At 39.0% G+C, this 26710-nt stretch overlaps 1 protein-coding gene across 5 annotated transcripts; it reads right to left on the reverse strand.

Annotated features, from left to right (window-relative positions):
- Positions 1–293: 293 nt before the first annotated feature.
- Positions 294–26594, reverse strand: ankrd13b (ankyrin repeat domain 13B). Of its 5 annotated transcripts, none has more exons than XM_065280985.1 (15): positions 26172–26592; positions 11686–11821; positions 11487–11611; positions 11025–11070; positions 10755–10898; positions 10179–10410; positions 9890–9956; positions 6772–6853; positions 6268–6332; positions 6044–6180; positions 5793–5950; positions 5479–5649; positions 5041–5204; positions 2481–2557; positions 294–1896 (listed from the first exon to the last, which is right to left on the reverse strand). In XM_065280985.1, exons 1-15 carry the CDS (start codon positions 26277–26279, stop codon positions 1701–1703), a joined length of 1908 nt encoding a protein of 635 aa, XP_065137057.1. In that variant the 5' UTR covers positions 26280–26592; the 3' UTR covers positions 294–1700. The 5 variants fall into 5 exon arrangements, with proteins under 5 accessions (XP_065137057.1, XP_065137056.1, XP_065137058.1 ...); XM_065280984.1 differs by having other exon boundaries at positions 5455–5649; XM_065280986.1 differs by lacking the exon at positions 26172–26592 and adding an exon at positions 24198–24724 and having other exon boundaries at positions 5455–5649.
- Between the last annotated feature and the right edge of the window lie 116 nt (positions 26595–26710).

The raw sequence follows: 26710 nt of genomic DNA on the forward strand, positions 1-26710 counted from the left end.
AAAACTAGTTATATTTCATAATTAAACTAAGGCCTAATCCTGTCTTAAGTTAATCCCTGTCCGGGAAACCACCCCTATAAATTTAATTTAGTGCTCCCATGGTACCCATGAATATCTATAAATGTACACTAGTAACAGTATGATGGTGTCAGATGGTAACACCACGGTGCTAAATGAATATCTTTCTGTTAGCATTTGATCAAACATTTAAATCACATTAAATGACATTTACAACGTTCGAAACTTCATTCTTTATTCAGAATGACTTAAAAATGTGAATGATATAATTTAGCCACACATACAAATACTACAGCAGCACTCCACACAAACCATTGCGTCAACAAAAAAAACCTTTAAATATAAATAATGTTCTCATAATGTTGTACTAAACAGTTGATTTATATCAAACATTTCTTCAGTGACAGAACCCAATTGCAAAATATCACCTACATGTTCTTTTCAGAGCTTCACTACTGAACAGACTCGTATATTTTCTCTGAAAACATCTATGTTTCCCAATGCCTTGTGCTTTTCGGTATGGCCGTGTTTTCTTGTTTTTCAGGCTCACCTGATACTTCAAACCCTGAAGGCACATCACTCAGGCCCAAAATAAATCAGAGAAACGTCTATTTTAAGATTCTCCAAAACATTTTGTTGTATCTCTCAGGGCTTTATCTCTGTGAGCAAATGGTTTTATTCTAGATCTGCCACCTCTTATGAAAGCACAATAGGATTTTTGATGAACTACCGCAGGTGTTTCGCTCCAAAGACCAATCTGTTAAGGGCAATAAGCTCTAATGGTAATGTTGAAGGAAGCACTGAATTGATGCCGTGAAGGAAACTTAAACAAAACAAGGACTCGTTTGTTTGTTGTTGAGTGATTCAACCGACAGATTACAATTACACGTACCCAAGATGTGATAAGAAAGGTCACTTTAGCACCATTTTTTAAAAAGCGTGCACACTGTGTTGTATGTGTTTGTTGCATGTAGGAAATAAATTATGAATATTGCAAAGATCTGATTCATATTTAAAAGAATCATTTATGTACCTGAAAATGGTTATCTTTTTCATTCTGTATTAGTTTCAGTTCGTATTACAATAATTAATAATAATCAATCTGGCTGATGATAGTAATAATAATAATAATAATAATAATAAATCATGCTGTTGACATAAAGAACAGAGAATAGCTGCCGATCAGCTGTCAGATGTTCCCTTCAGGGTGCTTACACACTAGAGAAATCAAACATTGCTTTTACAAACATGTTTTTCTCTATTATGATGTAAGTGCCTCTATTCTCAATCCCCTTTCCAAGAGCAGACAATGTGCCTGTTTAAAACCAAAATGTGCCTGCGTAAAACTAAAAAGTGACATTTCCTTCAGAACTCAGCACTACCACTGAGTCTCTGGCTGAGCGATGGCTTTTAAAAAACAACGCTAAGGTACGCAGCACAGACTGGCCCTGCTGTCCAAGAGAGCACCAGATTAGTACTGGTCAGTTAGTGGGTTTAGTTTGTGGCGTGTGGTTGTAAACTTTCAAAGTGAAGACAGGCCCAGAGATCTGTGCCGGTATCCAGCTCAGTGGAAGAAGAGGGCGGGGCATTTGAACCAATCGACCAATCGCAGCTCACATTCGTTATACATCCCCAGGCATGCTCCTCCCACCCCTTAGTTTCCCGTAAGCTCTGGAGCTTGGTCACTTCTCCATGAGTGACAGCTGTATGATATGTTGCAGCTCCTCTTCCTCTCGTCTTTGACGAAGCTCCGCCTCTTCCTGTTCGCGGGCGGACAGCTCCATGGCTAAACGCAGCTGCTCGTTGTAGCTGCGTGGTGGCTTATTGGTCGGTGTGCTTCGAGGGCTCTCTGCAGGGCTGGGTTTGTGCTGTGGGGTTCTGGGTAATGGGAGAAAAGAGACTTCTGTAAATGAAAGGCTGTTGCTGACTATTTCAATCTTACTGACCTTACTCAGTCAATATTAAAGATAATACATTTTCACCGAATGTTCTTTATGTAGGAATGATTTTATTGTAAATCACAAATAAACGACTTTTCACAGACTCTTGGTTACAGGATGTCCCACTGCAGATATAAAGATTTCAAAACCTTAACAGCTCAAAAAGCACACATAAATTCACATAAAATTATATTCAAGCCTTTAAATAACTGAGTTATAGATAAAAGAGGTGCAGTCTTGTTCTAGCTATAAAAGCTTAAAGAATAATGACACGCACAACTGTTTCTTATTCAAGTCGGCTGCTGCAGGCAAGGCAACTCAACCCATTATAAACTCTGTGAAGATCAAAAAGAGGCTGTAAACCTCTGTGAATTTCTATGAGCTTTACCCAGTACTGTGTATTGACAGTCAAGCCTGTTTGAATAGCTTCAATAAATGTGATGGGTGTGTGATTCTGTCGCTGACTGTTGTGGATGAGATGTGTCAGCAGGAGGCGGAAGAAGAGGAATACTGACTGCAGACCTTTCAAGGCGGTTCGGGTCACAGGACGAAGGGTGCGTTCCCGGTTTACTGTTGGTCAAAGCTTCCCAGATGGTCACCTGCAGTGATGGAGATGGATGAGGAATGTGTGAGAAGGTACATTGTGCACTTATTAAGATTGACACAATAATAGAAAAGCTGATAAAGTGCAACTCTTGCGTGTTGATGTTTTTTAGTTTAAGGAACCAATTGCCATTTTTGATCGGCAACATTTATTATTGTAATTTGTGATTCAACCATAGACTGTAAACAAATATGGACGTAGTGTCCATGATGTCACCCACAGGTTTGTTAAAAGCTTTTTTGAAGCCAGTATAGTTGTCGGGGCATTCCATCACCATCTTGGCAGCACGACACCACACATCACAGAATTTTAAGGCTTAAAGAGCACCTTCATTGCTAAAAACAACGTTATTTTGTGCATTTGGTATAATACAACGTGTTCACATGGTTTATGGTTCGTAAAACACATTAATTTTTGTACACATTGTACACATTTTGTGCACATTTACATTTTTGTAGCTCCAGATTTCACTTTCTTTCTGAAACGCATAGATTTGAAAGGCTCTGAGTCACTGATTGGCCAGCTAATCTGTACGTTGTGATTGTCCTGAATACCGCTGACGTCAGCAGGAAATGTGACGCTCCTTACCATGATTGAAAGATTCGGTTTCTAACAGGAGTTAATTTACAGGCTGTGAGTCTGAAGCGGGATGAGTTAAGCCGCCTTTCCACTGCACACGACATACGGAAATGACAGTCGGAGTTCTCCCCCTAGTGGCAGTCATAATGAAGTTTCAGTTTAATCGTATATGGGAGAGAAGCTCATTCAAGCGCAAGAGGCTTAATTCTAATATGTTTACCATGGTGGAATAAATAAATAAACGCAAATGAATAAAACAATAAACAGCTATGCATATATGACAAAGATTGCCAATATTTTTTGGAGAGAACATATAAAAACTAGATTAAAATAATAACGTACACAAATTAAATTAATAATGTATTACTTATCAGTAATCAAAAGTGTTTTTTTAAGGATTCAAGTGTTACTAATAAAGTTAAATGAAAAGGATTAATAATTTTCACCTCACACACAGTTTGTGATTGGTATACAATGAAATGCATAACTTCCGGTCGGCATATCGCATGCGGTTTAGTCGCACAAGTTCAAATTTTTTAACGGATCCAACGTTCAATACGGATCCGATATTTACGCATCCGCAGATGGTCGGCACTTCACGCAACCCCTTTGCAACTCTCCATAGGAAATGAATGACTTCCGGCTTATCGGCCGTCGTTTGTTGTGTGCAGTGGAAAGGCGGCTTTATAATAATGTTGGTCTTGTCTACATCACCAATTCAAGGAAGTAAACCGTTTCCGAAAATTTGTGTGTTTGTTGTAGTCCAAGAAAAGAGATTTACGTTGGAGATGATAAATCGCGTCATCGTTTACTTTGGGGTTTGTACCTTTTGCAAATGCCCGACTTTACACTAGAGATTTATATGTTTACAGCCTGGTACAAAAAGTGTTTTTGGTCTGTTTAACTAATTTTGCCCTTCATGACAACTGTGATTGGTGTAAATATTTTTTGTATCTCATCCGTTTATAATATAAGCCTTAAACTTCTGCATAATTAAGGGCGTGGCCACTTGAGTGAAGGGTAAACTGCCAATGCTGTCACTAGAATCAAGCTAGGCGGGCGTGGTTTTAGTAACCAGCCACCACCACTTTACCCATTTTTGGTTATCTGGTTATCTGGGGGTGATGTGCAGTGAAGTGTGGCCTAGATGGCGACAGCATACTTTAAACATAAGAAAGATCTTCAAAACCTATGGGTGACGTCACAGACACTACGTCCATATTTTTTATAGACTACGGTCACAACACACTGCGTAGCTCCGCCCAGACTGGACTGTCATTGGTCCAAAATCTGCTTCCATATAACGGTATGTCAAACATCCATGTTAAATATTTGAATTTGGCTGTAATTTTGTAGATTTACATGACAACAAAGTACTAAAAAAATCTGCGTTAACATGTGCCATTAGCTGGCAATGTCATTGATGGGTTGCTAAGTCCATGGTTTTCCCAGGTAATTGTGCTATTTTTTAACTCTTGCCGTCAGTTGTTTTTTCTGCCGGTTCAAGGTGGAAGTATTTTGTTCTTCAGCTGTCCATCTTAAGGCATGATGATTTTATTTTTGGGAACTGACTCTGTTTATGATTCCTACTATGCAGTTAACAACAAGAAACTGTTTGGAATGCAAAACAGTGACTGTAAAATAGTTACTGTGCATTGAGCTGGTTTTGTCATGGAGATCTGGCAACTTTAAAACACAGTTGTCGTATAAATACAAAAAACAGCCAAAACATTTTTAGTTGAAAACAGTGTCGTGTAAACAGCCCCTCAGTAAGGACAGAAACTTGATGCCTCGCACATGACGCTTGGTTAGGACACAGTGTTAATATAATGTATATTTCTGGAGTTTGTTGACATGTCCATCTGTTAGCGCATGAAAGCCCGTGTGCATATGTCAGACCTGGTCATACTCTGATCCAGCTTCTATCAGACTCTGTTGTATGGCGTACTGCAGCAGGTCATCTTCTTCTTCTCTTATGTTCTGTCTCTGGTTTCCTCCTAACATGCTGTAGCCTCGCGGAGCTTCAAACACACTGGGTGGAATCTCCCATCCACGACCTGAGTCTGATACAGTAATCGCACACAAACATTATGATGCATGCTGCACTTGGTTTATATATTGACAAACAGATCAAAAAGAGTTACATTAGTTTTTTAAGCGGTGCAATATGCAATTCAATCATTAAACATTTATTCAATCAATTAATCGCTGGCCATTACAAGTAGCAAGTGCTTTGTCTCAAATAATGTTATTACTTTGTAACGTTGCATTTCTTCATCTGTTATATCATCTTTAATGCTTTGCAATAATCACATTTGTAGGCAGGTTGATTCATACTCGTGGAACTGGAGCTGGATACGCTGGAGGAGTCACTGCCTGGAGACGGGGTCTCAGTCTTGGGACTCTCCTTCTGTCCTTCACCCTCCACCCGAAGCACTCCACCCTCCTCACAGCCATTCAGGTTCCCGAAGGTGATGCGAGCGTTCAGGATGTGATAGATGGGAATTTCTGAGGTGATGAGATGCATTAGCTCAATAGCTTAAAACAACATGAGTGTTTCTAACCTGATGATAAATTCAATAAAAAATGCCAAAGGAATATGGTTTACTCAAAACGTAGATATTAAAATGCAACTCTTCTTCATATCTTACCTATCTTGACAGGGAATCCAGGGGGCAGGCGTAAGGTGATGAAGTCCCGAAGTTTAGCAAACAGGGCGTTGGAGATGGCCATGAGGTCAATGATAGGAACGACCTGCTCCGCCAGAGATAAAGGATGCGATTCACACAACCACAGCTTAGCTTTGAATCTGGGTAAACATACAGACACAAAATCACAAAGTTTGCCACAGTCAGCCAAAAATGAGTTGCATAATAAAAGCAGTGTTGGATTAAAGCAGTACCTTTGTGTTTTGGTGGTGAGGTGACAGGGCTGGCCGATGTCTCTCGGACTCTGACTCAGACTGGGATTAAAGTATTCCTCAGCCGTCAGGGCCGAAGGGTTCGTAACAGGGCACGAGATCTGAGTCACCATAGTGTGCTGTAAAACACACATATACACACTTGCGGCTACAGAAATAAAGTAATACTAGAAACACATCTAAAAAAAAGACATCTGTTCACTCACTCCATTGTTTGGCCCCACATGCTGTTCGGCAATACCCAGGAATGACTGCAGAGGCGTCTTACCGCCTGACACAAAACAAAACACAGCGGGTCACAGTACAGCAAGAAAGACACAGGCGTTGTTTGTTTGGGAATAATGTAAGTGGGCGGAGAAATCATGAATCGTCATTTTCGCTATGGGATGCCCACCAGTGCACACAATTCACATTTTTTCATGAATTCATGTCTTATGGAAAACCAGCAAAAGCATACGTCTTTGGATATGGAAGTACAGTATGTGACCCTGTTTTGGAAAAAACAAGGCTAAAGTCTCATGATTTAAATATGAGATTTTGAGCATCAAAGTCTGATTATAGTCAATATTAAAGATATCAAGGTTATATTTCAGCAGGATGTTCTTTATATGATGTAGAAAATGGTTTTCACAGTCTGGGTCACATATCGTTCAATGTCCATGCGTGAATATAAAGGTTTGTTTTGAGAAACAATTTTGTTAGTGACATACCTTTAGCTTTTGTTTTGTTCTGGTCGGTGAGATGGTCAGTACGTGTCCGTGTGATCAATTCTACGTTAGAGGCGCAATAAACCTAAAGTACAGACATTGAACGACACAGAACATATGAGTTATTAGTAATTCATTTACTTCTTTTAATTGGCTCTTTCTAATCCCTTTCGTCCTTTCATTCAAGGCAATGAACAGAAGCGTACAAAAGTTTGCAACTGTGTAACATCATACAAAATTAAGGCATATTGCATGAATATTAATGGGTCATGCAGACGTTGCTTGGTAACCTCTTGAGAGCAACCAGTCAAAAACCATTATTAATATTCATGAGCAAACCTTCAACCGCAGTGGATTAGTGATTTTGATGAGTGTACACTTCAGTCTGTTAGCTAAGTACAGCAACAGTAGAACTAAAAATTATATACTAATGTTTTCATTGTGAAATAAATACATTCATGTACATGAAGAGCTCAGATGTCAAAACCGCTAAACACCACCTCCGTAAAAAAATAAGATAATACTGATTGAATGCTCTCAGCCAGTATTATACATTCATCTAATACTTTCACTTTAAATCTGCTAAATTCCGACCTTAGGCCATTCAAAAATACTGCTATGTTGGCAGAATCCGCCCATTTTTTTTACCTAATGCCGAGTTCAGACATAATTTAAGCCCCGATTTTGACTCGCTGACAGGTTTTGAGAAATCACAGACAAATGCCAGAAATCACAGGGAAATCAGTGCTCGTTACCGTAAAATCACACAGTGTGAACTATCAAAAGACGTGATTTTAGAGAATTGCTGACGAGTTTAAAATCATGCCGTGTGAAAAATAACTTTAGCAGTGACCTACAGCCAATGAGAGAACAACATACAGGGCAGCTGGAAGTTGGGCAGATCCTAACAGAGATAGAGGGGACGAACTGAGCTCGTACCAAGGGTGTGGAGAGATCGTAACAAGGGCGTGAACCTGCTTATGTAGAATCGTACCACATACATCACGCAGTACCGCAACATCCAATAGGAAAATTCAACTGCAGTAGCCACAGTAGGTCCATATTCGTAGCATTCCAAAACCAGTGGGCAAAAAGTAATCGGATGAACTACTACTTCCGGCAAGTTCCCAAAGTGTTTATCATAGATATATCCACTAGATGTCGCCTGGGGGTCTAAGCATGCGTTAAAACCGCCACCATCTTGGAACAGGGGTCTTGTATAGGAAGACACTAGGTGTAAAGCTGATATCTCTGCCTCTAATTCGGTCTTCTTGGGTCCAAAGAAATGTACCCGACCCGAAATGACCCGAATCACTTCATACCCGAACCCGACATGCATAAATAAAAAAATTTTAAAGAAAGACCCGACCCGAGACAAACCCAAAAAAATTAGACCCGAGTCCGACCCGAACTAGTGAACATTTTTTTAAACCCGACTGGAACCGAATGTAAACGGCACTGACGTGTGTGCATTCTGCAGACCCACGCGCAGCAGTCAGACAGAAAGAAACTCCGGTGGCCTTGCAACCAATTTGGCGAGCTGCTCCATTTGTTTTACTTTGTTATCTGACGACGACACCAACGTAACCGCTAAAATGTACATTTATAATTGACTGACATGTTTGTCTCAACGAAAATGAACCTTCCGACAACCACATAATGTCGCAAGCGCTCTTGGCAAACAGATGAGAGGTTTGAAAAGGACATTGACGCACACAGGCGAGAGAGTTCGGGTCTTCTCGGGTCCGTTCAGAAAAAACACATTCATTTTAAATTACCCGAGACCCGATGCCGCTATTATTGTACCCGACCCGTGTCCGAGGCACATGTGAAACTTTTAGACCCGATCGGGTCTCGGGTCGGACCTCTGGTTTTCGGATCTAAGTGGACCCGTGAAGACCTCTACTTCGAATTCATGGACTTTTGTGCTGCGTATGGGTGTTAGGCCTACTAGCACTACTCATTTTAGTTAGAAAAAGTAGATTTTTATAATATCAAAACTTTAATTTTTTTCTGGATTCAATGATAAATAATGTCTGACTTTTAAAAACGAACCAAAAGAAAACCAAGAAAATCGCATTCATGACGATTTATGGTGATTTTATTTCCATTACACCATTGCCTACAGTGACGCTAATGCAGAGCTCCCCTGTTTCAAGATGGCGGCTCTGTTTGACGCATTCGGTCCAATGAACTGCTGTAGCCAAGGCAACATCTAGTGTACATATCTATGAGTGTTTATTCGATGGACACTTTACTATCACGTTAGCCCCCGGAGGAGTTATCCAACGAAGAAGACGACTAAGGGGCATTGTTGTTTTCCAAAATGCCCAAAAGCGGTAACGCATCTCTATTCAAATGCAAATACATATATTAAACAGCTGTCCCTTGTGGTTAAATTGCGCCAGCTTAACGTCATTCCAGTTATTGACTCATTGATGATGAGTAGGTGCTTCATCTAATTACCTACTGTCACAGTATGCAACTTAAATTTTCTCAATTTAAGTTGAAAATAGTAAAAAAAATTACCAACTGAAGTCATTTGTAAACGATTTTTCACCTTAAAATTTTCAAAAAAATAAATAAGTTTATAAAACTTTTTTTAAGTAGAGCAGCTTTCACTTTTGATAGTGGGTCATTCCTTTCAATGGAAACATATCTCCTTTCTATGCAAATTAGGATAACTATAGAATGTGTTTTGTTCACTACATGACATTATTTGCATGTTGCAGTTAACATTGCGCATAACTAGACTGATACGCAACCAAATGCTAAAAATGCTTTCTTTATAGGATGCATTCCAAGGTAGGAAGACATCAACAGATCTGAATCCAATGTTTGCCTCATTTTTCCTTAGAGAACTTCTTTTGTTCAATTTTAATAGATGTATCCATCACTGTCTTTGATATCCCACAATCCGATGCATCTGCATCCGCTGGGAATGGGAGTGATTGAGTAGAGTTAAGCTCTAAAATGATAATCGCATCCAAAAAACAATCACATAAATTTACACTTAATAGATATCTACTGAGAAATATTGTACTTTAAAAAAACAAATTTGTTTAGCACCAAAGCGGAAGTAGTTATTCATCAAATGATGATGAAAGTATTTAATAAATACCTTTGATTCGTACCCATTCACCATCTCTGTCTTTTCACTCCGCCAGCCAAGAATCCCAGTTTTATTCCTGCACAGACAAAGCAGGCACGATTACAAGGTGGCCCAATTGCAGTGGACACAAAGGTGAGTCCGATATCACACATTTAATGATGAAACTTTAAAAGTGCTGGCTCACATTGTTGGCTTCACTTCCTACCGTGTGATGAAGCCATTAAAGGTTAAAATGCCCTTGTTGAATTTTGTTCACAATGTTTACCATAAGCAACAATGACTTGGCAATAGCTCTTACCTCTCAAAAGAGATGTTCCTGGGGTCAAGCTGCGTGGCAACCACAGGAGCAGACAGTCGTGCCGCCACCTGTTTGTCGCTGGGCTGCAGCGCCCCGAGAAGGTTTAAAGAGGTAGTGCACTGCCTAGAGGAAGGGGAGGCAGGAGAGGAAGAGGAGGAAGACAGGCTTGGGAGCGTCTCGCAAAACACCAGCTGTCTGTCATGATCCACTTCCATTACCGTAGCGCTAGAGTCTAAATGACAGGTGAAGAGAAAGACAAAACAGAGGAAAGAAAATTAGAGACTGGGGGGAAATAGAAGTGAGGTTTATTACATGCCAATGAAGACTCAATTGAAAGATCAGTGAATGAGGGGTGGCATGGACAACAAAATAAGAGACCAAACCCAAATCGGTTTTAAAGGTTAAGAAAGAAAAAAAAGGCCATTGCGCAATCAGCACATATTTGGTAGAATTGGAAGTCCGATCATTCACAATCGTCCAAAATATCCCTATTTGGCTAATTAATCTGAATGCTTTGAGCTATTATTAAATGTTATATATTTAAAGAAACAGTAAACCAGACCCCCCCACACACACCTTGACCCTTGAATATGAAACTGCGATTGCCTCTTTGCCAGGTCATTTGTTCAAATCCCATGAGTGTAGTATCCACTCGCAGGCACTGACCACTCTTCCACACCCGATATGTGTCACTCGGACAGATACGAGACACTAGTGGAACTAAAAGAAAGGTTGAGAGTTCAATAGTAGTCAATACAAAGTGGGCATTGAGGAAGTGAAAAGAGAAAATCACTGTACAAACAGATGAACTCTCAGTTATGCTTGCTTACAGCAGTTACAACCTACCCCAGCTCGTAAACTCCCATTTCATCTCCACATAAAAATCCTGTGCCTGAGATAGAGAGAGAGAGAGAGGGTAAAGTAAATGTGAGCGTGCATCGGGAGGTCGAGCGAGAAGGTTCGCGCTGCAGGGATAGACATGAATAATAAAACTCCCAAAGAGTGCTGTGGAAAAACAGGGGGATCAGACATCCATCATAAACTTATGGAAGAGGGTCAAAAGGTTACCTGGTGTTGACGAAAAGGAAAGATACAGCAAAGACAATGGACCTGTAGGTTACCCATCAACCCTCATATAAACGTTTTGTTTGTGTATCCGTATGCATTGATCTACAGGAATGAGGGGCTCAGGTGTGCGAGCAGCAGGTGCTTGTTAAGATCCTGTTTGTTAAGCTGGTGGGTGATCTCATGAATTGTTATTTTCTCATTAGCTGGCTCAGGGTTTATTAAGACGCATCTGAGTCTGACCTGTCGCAGTCTCTCCAGCAGCCGTGGGATCCCGGCCAATCGTTTAGAGGTGCGCTGGTAGTCACGGTAACGCAGCGCCAGCCTCACCATCTCGGGGTCACGTGTGCTGATGGCTTCCTGCAACACTGACAGATACGGTAAGTGAGGTTAAACGTGATGCCAAAATGCTAAATAAACACACATTTTCTTGCTGTGTTACCTGTCCATCCATTTCGGTTTTCTTTGCTGACGTCGGCGCCATACTGGAGTAATAGACGGGCACAGTCCAGGTGGCCTAGCGTCACTGCCAGGTGCAAAGGAGTCCGACCCCTTGGGTCTAAAATTTCTAAATCAACCTGTAAAATATTAAATTAAAAAACATTTTGAGCCATGGTGCTCATGCTCGGGATGTTGGTTTGAGTCTGACCTGGACTGTGTCATACTCAGATAATTTCCTATCTCCTCTTTGCTTTTTTCTCAATAACAAGGGCCATAAACATAGCTTTCAACTCATGTCCCAACCAGACACAGTGTAATAAAAATTGTCCTCCATGTAAGTCCCACTTTACATAACTTTTATATTAAACATTAAATACAGTATGTTGCCTGTTATTGTGTCTTATCACTCAGCACATGACAAATAAATTGTTACTGGAAACTTTTTCATTATTAAACTGTAAATCTTGGCTGCTTACTACATATTGTGCAGAATAGGACTATTGAATTGCACATTTTAGCACATTTATTGCACACTTTAGCAAACGGTGTAGGTCATCTGGGTATTCAGTGCATACAGGCAATTTGCATATTATACACGCAAGAATGCTGATATAGGCTCTGGCCTCTGCGACCCTGCAGAGGACAAGCAGGTTTAGAGAGTGTTTGGGATGATATAGTACATTGTGTACTATATAATAAAATGTAATTAGGCACAGACATTGTGCTGTTGCTTTAGATGCTCCTCCCTACAATTGAAAACCGCCCAATCTGGCGGGAAACTGCCCAATCGGCTGCTATGAAAACATGAAAACAGTCGTTGAACGATGTGCCGGTTGTGATATTTGTCCCACCCTTCCTCCACTGTGATTGGACGGCTGAGTATAGAGTGCCATTTTTTGATGAGCTAAGCGTTTCACTCAAAGTTAACTCTTTCCCCTTCATTGACGAGATATCTCGTCAATCAAGAGAAAACGCTTCCCCGCCAATGACGAGTTTTTCCGTCTTTCCGCAATACTGCTATTATCCACTAGGTGGCGCCCTTCCGCAACTTTTTTAACCCGGAAGTATTGCCCTATGGCAAGCTGCTGCATGTCCATGTCTGTTTTAAAGATCGCTCTGAATGGGAACTCTATGAAAAGTCCGTCACAAAAATTGAATTATCTCTGCTTTTTGCTCAAAATGTGGTGTTTTTGCAGAAACCTACACATATTCAAAAGCTGATTACAAAAGAACCACTGAAGGTAGGATGAAACGTTTTTTTTTTTTTTTTGAAAGCAGAGGGTCTGTTCTTTCATTTGGTATATTGTATGTTTATATATTTGAAGAAGAAAATTTTCTGGAAGACATTAAACTTTTGTGAAAATCATGAAAAACGTTGGTGCTGGCTGGCAACTTTGTTTAAAAACCCTGGCGGTGAAAGAGTTAAACATTTACCTTTCAAAGCGGAAAAATGCTGAGAGCCGGCACGCTGAACCCACCCGCTGCTTACGGAAGGCCAAGTGGTTCAAATACACAAGAAGTTTAACACGTATTTAACAGGTATTTCACGTGTACTTAAAGTATACATTAAGTATGTGTTAAATACACATAAAGTACACATGAAATACACGTTAAGTATGTGTTAAAATGTACGTGTTTTTGAACCACTTTGCCTTCCATAGTTGCTAGCGCGGCTCTTCCATTGGAAACAATTGAAAACCTACATCGCCAACCCAGGGGTAAACGCCTTGGTGTACACTCCCTCCTTACAAGCTTGAGAAAGTCTTCAGGGTTACAGCAAGAAAAACTAAATACGCGTTATTGTGCCTGCTTTGCAATGTAAGAAGAAAAGCAGGTAAAAGAAAAAAACGCAGAAGTGATGGAAGAAAGAAGTGACAGGCGATAATTAAGGCATCGCACCCGAACATGACACAGAGCGCGTTCACGCGGTGCCCAACAGCCACGGTGAGAAACACTTCAACGCTCAAACTGATAGCCGCGATAAGCACGCTGCAATTCCACACTTTTGAAAACTCACACCGACCGTGCAATTTTTCATCTGAACACTCCACCTTTAAAGCCTTTTCTTACCAATTAAACTCCACCAACGTTCATAAAAAATGAATAAATCTCCTTACAGAGGATCCATTTATAACAATTTACCTGATCCCCAAACCCATTTCAGTAAATCTGCTCGTGTTTATATAAGCAGCATGACCCATTAATCATTATTTGATGAGTTGGCAAGCTGCGGTCTTGTCCATATTTATAAGCACACCGTCCGAGAACAAGGTCAGGATGGGACTTGGATGAGACATGATGTATACAGAAATGAGAGTTAGGACAGCTTTATTTAGGGATGTCTGTGCGAGACATGTTTGATGTTTTTAATGAAGCTCTTCAGGATGGGCACCTGGTAATGGAAACAAATTATTACCCAAGGGCTTAACATGTGCTGTGAGATCTGCTTTGTAGTGCGCAATTTTTCCATGCCTATTGCATTATGCATGACTATTACTACTAACAGAACCTTAACTTAAGGAATTAAATTCTGCTGGGAGTAACTTAAACTGCACTGTCTGTGCTACAGATGCTTGTTGAGGTGTGCTGTTACTTTTCACTGTTTGCCAACCAAAAAAACCTAGTAAATGCATTCCATAGATTTTTCAGCAAAATCCTCAAAGTGCACGGAAGACGAATGTGACATTTTCTTACATTTTCTACATTTTCCAGATTCTGCAAGGTGTATGTAAACTTTTGCAACTTTAGGCAATGCTTGTACACGTACATTGTGTACTATATGATAAAATGTAATTAGGCACAGGCATTGTGTTGTTGCTTTAGATGCTCCTCCCTACATGGGGTGTATTTGTGTGTCCCAGCTTTGTAATTAGCCGGCCCCTTCGCTGGCAACAACTGAGACCCTGGCGGCCCCTGAGGCCTTCTGTCTAGAAAAACATCAAGCTGGTCCCCCGAGTAAAATAAGACATCTGAAGTGCTACGAAAAAGGGTGTGGATGGGGTGGGGGAAGGGTTGCTATGGTAACCCTGGATGAGGAATATGATAGGAGAGGTTGGGAACGAGAGTTGTATAGTAAGTGAATGATGGCTGTCGTGTCAGTGAGGATCTCAGATCAGCCCTGCGGGTAAAACCAGAGATCAAGAACACTCGAGAGACTGAGAGATCAGGATAACTGTCAGGAGGTGTATGTGCTTTAGCTGGTAAAAGAGTGTGTGATTGAGGGAGATTGATAAGAGAGATGTCTACTATGACAGATGAGCAGGAAGGACAATGGTTCGGGAAGCATTAGTTGTTACAAACTGGCCTTCTAGGAACCTGAAATGGAGCTGCGGTATATACACCCCTTTGGGACACAAGAACACGCATATTAACAAACACAAACAGTGACTTCTCTTCCAGTTCATACACACTACAGATACAAAGCCTGCTGGAGTATGACGTACCTTTGCATAAATATGTAAATATGCACCCCACCTCCACAACAAACCTTATCTGCTTAAAAAACATTGATCTACATTTGGAGAAAAAAAAACTTATGCTATATGATCCTGGCTGTGAAAACCTTGCTTTTTGTGATTTATTACATAATGTAAAGAACATTTGGTTAAAAATAACCTTGATTTCTTTAATACTGACTGAGTAAGAACATGTCAGATCGAAAGTAAATTGAAATGAATGAGTGAAATCAAACTCCGTTCCCCCTTGAAATTCACTCCCTGGTATCCGTACCTCCGCATCCCCTCAATTTCCAGCCCTGAATATAACTCTACAAACCGTGGAAAGACAGACCATGACAGATGAATGTAGGAAACTTTTACTAGTTTCCTAGTTGAGCAATCAATTCCAAAGTATTGTCAAAAACAATGGTCATTATTCACAGGGTTCCCACGGGTCTTTGAAATCCTTGAAAGTAACCTTTTGTGGACTAAAACCAACTTCCAGTACTAACACATAGAACAACTTTTACAGTAGTTTATTTCTGATCACAATGGAAATAAAAAAGTAAATAACCTTAATTTAAATATGAAGGTAACACAAATCAACTATTACACTGAGCTAACGTTACTTTGTAAAATGAATGTATACAATGTAAGGTCCTTCAATTCTTGCCTGGCTGCCAAACCTCTCCGCAAAGCGCTGATCCATGCACATCATCTCCCCTTGTCTTCACAAACCCAAACATTTTATTTTCAACAAGGAATTTGTTTCAAAGATCAGTTTTGCCACTAGCCTGGCCGATTAATAATTACAAACCGGAAGTTCACTTTGGTTTAGGCTGCGACAACGTACCTGCGTCTGATGAAACCGTCCGTATGCTCTGACTCACATTCATGTTAATAGTTTAATCTTGCCTTTCGAAATTGACAATATTACATATGGTATTTCCCCACATTGATCGCTATTCCACATGCTATTCCATGTACTCTCTCTCTCTCTCTCTCTCTCTCTCTCTCTCTCTCTCTCTCTCTCTCTCTCTCTCTCTCTCTCTCTCTCTCTCTCTCTCTCTCTCTCTCTCTCTCTCTCTCTCTCACCCTCACAGTTGTGGGCCTAGTGTAGACTGCATTATTGATAGTCATATGTGGCTGGTGCATCTGCTTTTGCACTCTCTCTGCCTTACCTAATCCTCTTTGGCAGCTACTTAAACCAACATCAATCTTTCATTGGAAGTCCAAACTGTGCGTGTGGGAGGCAGGCAAAGAAAATCATATGTGTGGTGGTGTGGGGGCGTTGCATATCACAGCATGCAGTGGACTCTGATAAAAGAGTTGTATTGTGTGGCCATATATACATATACACATTTATACATATACATATATATATACATATACACGTACATACATATACACGTACATACATATACACATACATACATACATACATGTGTATGCATGTATGTATGTATATGTGTATGTATGTATGTATATGTGTATGTATATATATTAGGGCCGGGACTCGATTAAAAAAATTAATCTAATTAATTAGAGGCTTTGTAATTAATTAATCTAAATTAATCGCATTTTAATCACATATAAATATTTGACCTGAGAACATTAAGAAGTAATTTTTTTACACTCTTAGTATACACTCTTAGAAAGAAATTTTAACACATTATGTGTCAGTTTGTGTTGATTTTGTGTTCAAGTATAACACATGTTGTGTTAAAAGTAACACAAAATGTGTTGTTTCAATAATAACACAGAGATTCCAGGATAACGCAGTTAGTGTGTTGTCCCAGAATCAACACTAATGTGTTGTTTTTAACACATTCGTTCTAAGAGTGTACAATGAATAATGACTGAATACATAAGCTTAAGCAACAAAATATTGTTTATTTTTGTTCAACCAAGTCGTTGTACCCGGAGCCGGGCTAATGTCCATGCTAGCTGCTGTATGTTTTGCATTGAGATGATATTTGAGGCTCGATGTGCTGCGGTGATATGTGAATTCCTTGTTGCATAGCTTACACACAACCATGCTCTTATCGACGCTTACCAGTGATGCGCGGGTCAAAACAACCAGAACCCGACCGAGGTTTTCATCTTACCCGCCCGCAACTCGGACAGTAAAGAAAAAAAATATATATATTATACCCGACCCGCTTCCTGGCCCGCATTTCTTAAAGTAGTCATTTTTTTAATAATTGCAGGGTTCGGGATTCTCGGGTTGTGACTGTCTGTGTTCCGGTACCTATTTGCGCGGATCCCCCACCTCACGTATAAAAACAACAAAACATATACTATATAGCCTATATTAAAATATATAAAAATATGTTATGCACATTTTTAACTTCCACATTATAGTTTTCTTAAGTGGGATTCGGATGTGAAAAGCGCTGCATAATGTACGCGCCTTTAGTCTTACCATTGAAACTTAACTAAATTAAAACATAAGAGGTGATATATAGCTTTAGCCTACATAAATGCTTATTGCTTTAATGTTGCGAGTTCCTCTTCAGATTTTCTTGCTGTTATGTTTATAATAGTTCATTGTTCAGAGTTCATATTGATGATCTTATAGTCCATTTAAAAATGTTCTTACAAACTGACTCTATTCGTCAGAAAAACACCATTTAACTTTTTTCCTTTACCTGCCGTCGCTGTTCTCTGTGCTTGTCCTCCGTCAAAGTAGCCTATTAAAATTAATATGAAGTAGATTTTTTAAAAGTCTTAAGAACACCGCAAATCAAACGTGCTGCTACATTATGCTCTAAATGCGCGTGTAAATTTAACTTCTGGGCACTGCCAGGCTGATTTTTTGAAAAGTAAGTGATTTAATCACTGCATGTTTTGGCATTCGGAAGCATATGCATCAATGAGATGCACGGTGTTGCTTTTAATGTTCTTTTTAATTTATATTCACAAAACCTAACAACAAAACATTGTTTATAATTACGAGACAAATTATTTGAAACGAAATTCGTTTTAAAGTAGCAAACAAAACTTAAATTAAACTCGTAATAAGCTAATTAAATTGAAACAAAACAACATTACAACAATATTTAAACCCAACAATACTCAAACATTAACATATAACAGACATTACGATACATGTTAAAATAATCTGTAGTTTGTTGGTAGATGTTTATTGGGCAAAACCTCCGTTGTAAACCATTTTTACTTTGAAATTGATGCGTTGTCACGTTAAAATCAGCTGTTCGTTTAGGTTCCGTCTACTTTTATTTACACTGCAGCACAACCCCGGAGTTTTCGAACTAAAACAGGGTCTGTAGCTTTTACGAATGACTTCGTTAATAAGTGCGATTAAAATGCGTTAAAATGTTTAACGCGTTATTTTTTGTGTAATTAATTAATCTTAATTAACGCGTTAAAGTCCCGGCCCTAATATATATATATATATATATATATATATATATATATATATATATATATATATATATATATATATACACGTACATACATATACACATATAAATATATATATATATATATATATATATATATATATATGTGTGTGTGTGTGTGTGTGTGTGTGTGTGTGTGTGTGTGTGTGTGTGTGTATATATATATATATATATATATATACATACAGGCATACATGCATGCATACATACATACATACATACATACATACCTACATACATACATACACATATACATACATACATGCATACATACATACATATACATACATACATACATACATACATACATACATACACGCACATATACTTGACGTCGTCGCTTAACATTTTTCACAGCGATCAGCTGTAAAATGTTTTGGTTCTGCTCAATTTTCGTTGACTTTGAGTAAAATTATGGAAAGTTTTTCATAAGATCCAGCTTGATGCTGTCGGGAGAACAAGCACCCGTCTCCCGAGTGCCTCTTGCGTAATTTATTAGATGTTGATGTCTTACGTTTCTTTCCCGTTACAGAAAACCATCAAAGGTTTAACAATGCCATTAAAGTAATATTTTGTTTTTGTTTGTTTGTTGATCACGAAGTACAAAGTAGATGAGGAAAACTAAGATTCCGTGTACTCAACGCGCCGCCATTGTTTGTTTACATTGCGTGGAATGGTGTGCTGTAATTTGTGGAGCGGATTTATTGCATTCTGTGGAAAAGGAGGAGTGGTGTTTATCGCAAGTTGGGAAAAAAGGAAGAAAAGATGACAGAATAAAACGGCGGATATTGGATTTGCCTAAAATTAAGAATTAACTTTTTAATACTGACCAGATATAATACTGATTCTGGCAGTAACTAATTTTTTTCAAAAATGGCGTTTATTGCGTTTTGGAATCAAACGTATATATAGCAGTTGCGGCTTGTGACTGCTTATACCAGGGGCGCTAATTCAAAATTAGTGTTCGAAGTGTCGTGTGTTGCTTGCGTTTTAAAAATATGTGTTTGTTGCGTCATGTGAACCATGTGCATCAAGTGTTTTGTCAAAATAAGTGCCTGCTTCAAAATCGTTTATGATAAAAGAGACGCTCAATTTCACAAAATACACGCAAGACACTCCCTTAACAGTAAACTCTTGATTACGCATGAGATTATGCGAGTATCTGGCATACGTGAGGGTCTATTTTATCATAAACCCTTTAGATGTGTATATATATATATATATATATATATATAGTCTGTTATCAATATAAATTGATCTTGTGCCTCTGTGCTATCACCTAAATCAAGTCTAGGGCTGGAAAAATAGCATGAAGGTACACAGGCACTTAAACACTGTGATGTGCCGGAGAGTGAAATGAGTTGCAGAGACGAGGTGAGAACCCAGGAGAGGAATAAAAAGGAACTCACGAATTCTTTAAATAAGTCTACAGGCACACAAATATTGGGAAAAGAGATATATGGGCCTTTCTTGGACTTGTGCCCCTTAGTGTGTCACAGAAGGCTGACACACACCCACAGTGGCAATCGTATTTTGAACATTGGCCTCCAGGGTTCGTCTATAAGGGCTAAGTTACCACCTTTTAGTGTGGGAGGCAGAAAACAAGACAGCTTGTTCATACACAAACGAAAATTCAAGAGTAGCCCTGTTAAGAAAAATCTCAGCTTTTAAACTAATTGTGTTACCATGTCAATAAACTATTCTGTTAAAACATCACAACAGTGGGACAGAGGACACTGTATGCTCTGTTTGCAAAACCTAGTGAGTAAATAATAAACATATATGCAAAAAGCCATTAAATGCCACCTCTGTCAAAAATGAGATATGTATGACCAAATGCTCTTGGTGCATATTATACAGACTGATCTCACAGAAAGCCGTGTTATTGTCACACAAAATTTAATTTATTTGTGTCCATGGCATGGAATTCAGCTTTTTTCATGCCATAAGCACGAATGTCTTTTTCGAATTTCTATTAATAGTTTCTCGTGTCTGTGGCACGACTTTCTTTTTCGTTTAATTTTATGTATTGTTTTTTCAGAGGTTTTTCCTATTTTCTTACCATTGTCACTTGGGGTTGGGGTTAGAATTACTTTCTGTTACATTTTTAGACATCCTAAACCAACCCCCAACTTTAAGCTCAACTCCAGGTGAGAATAGTTTTGAAAGCGGAAGAAAAACATGTAGAAACCAATACATAAAAGTACATCCTAACTCCAACCCCAAATCTAAACCCAGCCCCAGGCGATAATGATTTAGAAAAAAAAATGAGAAAACAATACATAAAATGACACAAAAAATGAAAGTTGTGTCACGGACGCGAGGAACTATTTATAGAAATTTTACGAGTGTCACAAATAAGACATTTGTGCTAAAGGCATGAAAAAAAAACAGAATTTCGTGCCATGGACACGAATAACTTAATAAAATTTTTTGTCAGATCATGCTGATATTATATGTTCATCAAATATCTTCCTTTCAAATCTCCTTAATCCTGGCCTCAGGCCATTCAGAAATTCCAGTTTGTTGGCAAAGTCCGCTAAATATATATTTTTTCAGCAAAGTCCTCTAAGTGCAAAATAAAGATGAACTGTATGAACGACGGTGCGCAAAATGACCGTGGATCACATTCATACTTGTGTCTCTTGTCAGTACTTAGACCTGAATACAACCCAAATGTGACAGTCACATGGATCACAGTGCCCCCCAATGTGTGGTTCAGTTTCTTCATTTTTACATTCTGACTTTCATTGTTTGCAGTGTTTCTAGTTGCATCCTTAGTGATTGAGCAACTGTTTACAATATGTTATCCAAAAAAGTTGATTATTAGAAATTGATGTTTTTGACAAAAAAGCTTGCATGCACTAAGAGGGTTTTGCAGCGAAAGAGTCATTTTTTATACCAATTATTGACTAGTAAAAATAAGGTGGAAAATTTCAATCACTGACTAAAAACCTTTTCATTGCTATTAATGTAAAATTATTGAACCTTAACATATATGAGCCTGATAAAAATAAAACATGTCAGATTCACTTAGAGGAATTTGCATCGAAACTCCTAAAATATATATCCATAGCCTACTTGTGATTGAAGAAATTCAAGTTCACAGAAATATATGTTGAACATTTGAATGAACATTTCCAATTTTATTTTGAAATATAGGCTTTAGACTTTTTATATACCTTTTATTGTTCCCTAAAGAACAACACGGGCAAAAACATAAGTAAAAGACTACCTTTTCTTATTTAAAGCAGACATATCATGCTTTTAAATCTGTCCTTTTTACATATAAATCATCTATTTGTGGTCTATGTAAAGCGAAACTGCAATGCTTGGGTCTGAATTCCTCATTATTATAGCCCCACAGGGCCCCTTTCTACCCCTTTTCTGATGTGCATCTGAGAGCAACTCGTTTTGGTACTGTCTTTTTAAATGCACGTCATACCCTGCCCCCTCTCCAGGTTGCAGAGGTGACACTCGATTAAAGTCCACCCCCGTTCGGCCATTTTTGTAGTTTTATAGCAGAGATACGATTATCTAGCTGCACAGAAACTTTTTATTTACTCGTTATTCACAAAATGTCAACAACGGAAGACTTGTCCATCCAGCCTTATATGTTCGCGCCAGAGTCGGAAACGGACTGAGAGGAAAATGAAGACGACGAACCTGCAGAACAACGTCTTCATATGGAGGTATCGCAATGGTGTGAGGCTGCAGCCTCCGGAGGTCGCATATCTAGGCTGCATACGTCATCAAGACGGTCTTATTTCAGAATATTAACAATTATAAAGTTTACTATTATTCTTAGTTAATCGTAAGTTGTTGTAATATGCTCATGACTTGCAAATGTGATGCTCAGTTAACTTAAACCAGGCTTGATGCCCAAAAGCGATCTCCGCAGGCTGCAGCCTTCGGAGTGAGAAACAGCACTGCTAAACCATGACCACCGTGTACTTTACTTTTTTACTTTAAGTTATAAACTGCTTACCGAAGTGCTCTGCTCGTCGTCTCCAAAGAAAGAAGTAATTGACCCCTCAATCAGACGAAGTCTATCGGCAAATCCTTCTTTATACTGGCGGAGATTGGTGTTGGTGAAGTTATCCTTAAAGTGCCTCGGGCACACAAAAATGACTTTACCCACAGATGTGAGTACATTTCTTACGCTCTCGTAACTTCTGCATCCTTGAGCTTGGACTACAATATCGCAGCGAGAAATATAAAATGGCGGATTGCTCGTAGTGTTGGGCTGGAAGTCGATGTCCTTATTTAGCAGTTCCGCTGCAAATACTGTGACGTAATTGTTCAAAAAACGTAATAGATAATAGAAAAATCAGAACCGGTTGGAAAATATGACCAAAACAGAATATAAAGATATCAACAAAGCACCTGAAGAGACTAATTTCAACTTTTATGTACTTATAAACACTACAAATACACAACAAAATGCATTTAAGAGCCAAGAAAGTGGATTTAGCATGATATGTCTCCTTTAAGTTAAGCAAGGATATAGTACATCTTACAAATAAAAATCTAAATCTATGTTGTATGTAGGCTAATGTACGTATGTATGGGACATCCATCAACATATATTTTGCATATGTGGGTAACATGGATAGGGTGTCAGAAACATGTCTTAAAATGTTGTCTCATAGGCATCTCACTAGGATTTGAAACAGAGTTTCTAAAACAAAGGCAGCAGTTTTTCAACACTCAAGTTGCTCTTAATGTGGCTAATTCAGAGCTTTTCCTGGATCTCCCCTAATCTGACCACGCTGATGATGACATCTAAGGCCTTTTAATTTATTCTGGTAAATGCCACAGAACTGGTGGCTTGAGATAAAGTAGGAATAGAGTAGGAAGTGAGTGAGGTCACTTTTTATGTTTTAAAGAAAAATGCTGGAACACAGCATTTTTTTTTTTTTTTTTTTTTGATGATGATGATTTCTTTAACGTTATTTTTGCCTAGCCAAATTAGCATAGAGGAAAGTGTTTAAGGAAAAGGAAACAAATTATTTACAAATTATGTAAATCATGGAGATGGTTGATGAAACCGTGCTTTGTATTCTGTATAGGCAAATACAACACTGTATGAACGCCTACGCTCAAGTTTTTTACAACGGATAGATTTATGCGGCTAATTTTCGTGTACTTGTATATTTGCTTGTGTGATTATGTATCATTTGATGTTGACTTCAGACATGCTGTGTTCAGAAAAATGCTGTGTTCTAATCAGATCCTCATTTTCATTTCCTTATTTGCAATTCAGTGACCCATGGTGTCACTGCACACACACAGACATCACTTCAATCCACAGTCTGATATTCAATAAATAAAAAAAGTTATTTTCTCAAATGTTTTACTATCATTTACCTTGTATAACTGTCATTTCACATACTTCTATTATATAGTAAATGAAAACGTATTAATTTAATTTGTGTCAACTGTCCCTTTAATCGTATATCAGCACCCCCCCACCCAGCACCGCCCATCCCCAATGGCAACACTCTGCTTCAATTAGTGTTGGGTTACGGCGCGACAGAAGGCTGGACCAATGAAAAATAGATGTGTATATATCAAACAGAAACTGAGCAGATGTGAAGAAAAAAGAAAATGTGCTGATGAACAGAAATGGGTAAAGAAATCGACTCAACTATTTTGTGTCTTTTTGGATGGGGTCCTTGCACCATGCACATAGTTTCGCCATTCAATCACCCACTCTCCATCCTCTTCCACTTTTTCAGTTTGTTCTTTCTCTCCTCCGAGCTGTCATCGGTCCACTCCCTCCCCCATGACTGGTTTATGGCACTGTTGAAGCAAACTGCAAATAGAGCCTCTCTCTCCTTTAACTTTTTTCCCCAACGCCCCAAAATCATTTCTTTGCTATTCATGCCCTTCCTTCTCCACCATTCTAATGGCTTAGCGCTCCCTTTTGTTCTCTTACTGACACCTAGATCTATCCCATACATAATCCTGTGCGCTGGTGCAGCAACTTTTCCCCTTGTCAGGATAACTGCATGCTTCATTCATCGAATCTCACGAAATCGTGACAGTATTGACCTTCCTGTTTGCGCCTCGTCCCATCCCCTATTTGACTTATCTGGGAACACCACATCAGCACAATCCTCAATCTTCATAACTTGCCAACCATGCCAAGTGTGGTTAGATTATGCTGTCAGCGGCCTGTAAATCATATGAACTTTATCGCAGTAATCATCAACAGGGTTAGGGGATGACTTATTACAGATGGCCTTAGTCATAAAACCATGCAAGGGTACAAGATGACTGGGGTTTGTATGAGTTAGAGTTTGGTTGGGGTTTAGAAAGATGAAATCAGACTATTACTCAATGTGATCCGGAACAGTATAGGAAATGAAGCAACCAAGCTAGTGCCATTATAGATGCTTGATTCTTAATAAGTGAACTCCTAATATCAATGGTCATAAACTTACTCTGTAATGTAACACGTTTAAGCTGTTGGTAGCTTGCAATGTCTTTTAATTATGCATTTTTATTTATCTATACCAGATAAATATAATTTATAATAGAAGTTCTTGTAGTTTAACAGCATAGTGTTTCCCGAGAGAACTCGCTTTGAATAAAAGCATCTGCCAAATGCATAAATGTAAATATAATAGTAAGTGGATATCAAAGGGAAAGAATGCTACAGATGTATATATGGCCTTTGAAACATATCACATTCTAGCTGAAATGATTAAACGCAGTATGTTTCAATAGATTTATTTTATTTCCTCTCATTTGTATTTTAATTTGCAATGACTTATCCTTTTTGTAAATGTGCACAGCAGCATTATTATTTATATTAATGGATGACAGATTATTATCACTGATCAGTGGATGATTTCAGTTATTGCATTCATTCTTCAAATAAGCTGATCAGAAAGACAAACACACCCTCTCCTGCTACACATCTTTCCTTAGAAACTGAGTGTTGAATTTAGGTTGACTGTGCATTATTCACCCAGACATTGTGTTCAATGCCACTGTTCTGCAGTCTTAGGATTTTAAAGCATCCCTCAGATCAAAATACAAATGAACTGCATCTCCTTTTACACACCTGCAGTTAAATGACAGACGTGCGTGCTTTCGGTGGTCTTTTAACCTGCTGAGCTGCCAACTCAGTCAGCAATTTTGTATTTTTAACACACAGACACTTTTAAACGTTAAATGATGTCCCAAAATGCCGCCTATAGGGATATCTAATGGTTTAAGACAGAGCAGGGTGTGTTGGGTTTTCCATTCATTACAATGATTTTAGTGATTTGCTACTTATTTTAATAGAGATGTTACTAATAAACGGTAGCCTATACATAAATAAAGAATACACTTTATGCCATCATACATTACAACCCGAATCAAGTAGTAGCCTACATTAGTCTACGAGCTGACAGCTTCGTATCGATATATCTAAAAAAATATGTTTTTTTAATGTCTTGCATTAATTTGTGCTTTGGGCTTCACATTTTAATTAGCATTAAATCCGAATTGCACCATTTTCCCGAGCACAGCCCCAGTCAGTCTGGATCACACCTAGATCAGTTTAACAGCCGTTCCTCTCATCATCCGCCCGCGAGACTGATTGACACGCGCAAGGGAAGGCGTCTTACCTGCTCGCGTGCTGACAGCTCTTTCTCCAACTGCCGGTGTTTATTATGCCACACCAAATAATGGAGGTGATAGCGACTCTTCTCCGGAGTTTTTCTGGCAGAAATCATCCTCGGTGCATAGTTCGCCCCTCTCTCGCTCCCGTTTCGTTTCGCCGCTTTTGTGCGATGTCACTTACTTTTATAAAGGGCGCGTGCTATATTATTGCTGAGACCGTTGAGGGAATTTCTCTCCATTGTTTTATCTAGCATCCTCTTCGCATAGCAGATAGTCAGTCAGTAAGTATCTATGTTGAAACGTGTGTTAATTCTCCGCGTTCTGCTATCCACTCTCCTCCTACTCCCTCTCTCCTCTCTCACACGCGCGCGCGCGCACGCTCGCTCACTTGAGGCAGGGCTCTGATGGTGTCCCCGACAAAAGCGACTCACACCTATGAAGCCATTGAACTTGAGTCTAAACAGTGATTTCTCTCATACATGCTGATTCTTGTGTTTAATGCGCCATGGGAAAGAGACTGAAAGAGAAATATGCACAAATTAAC

This window comes from Paramisgurnus dabryanus, chromosome 8 (assembly GCF_030506205.2).
Source record: "Paramisgurnus dabryanus chromosome 8, PD_genome_1.1, whole genome shotgun sequence".
In the NCBI taxonomy this organism is placed as follows: domain Eukaryota; kingdom Metazoa; phylum Chordata; class Actinopteri; order Cypriniformes; family Cobitidae; genus Paramisgurnus; species Paramisgurnus dabryanus.

Coding starts and splice junctions, on each gene's coding strand:
- ankrd13b (XM_065280984.1), bottom strand. CDS start 26,279: ATGATTTCTGCCAGAAAAACTCCGGAGAAGAGTCGCTATCACCTCCAT. Junction 11,822..26,171: donor AGCTGTCAGCACGCGAGCAG/GTAAGACGCCTT, acceptor AATATTTTACAG/GTTGATTTAGAAATTTTAGA. Junction 1,897..2,480: donor GACCCGAACCGCCTTGAAAG/GTCTGCAGTCAG, acceptor CCCATTACCCAG/AACCCCACAGCACAAACCCA.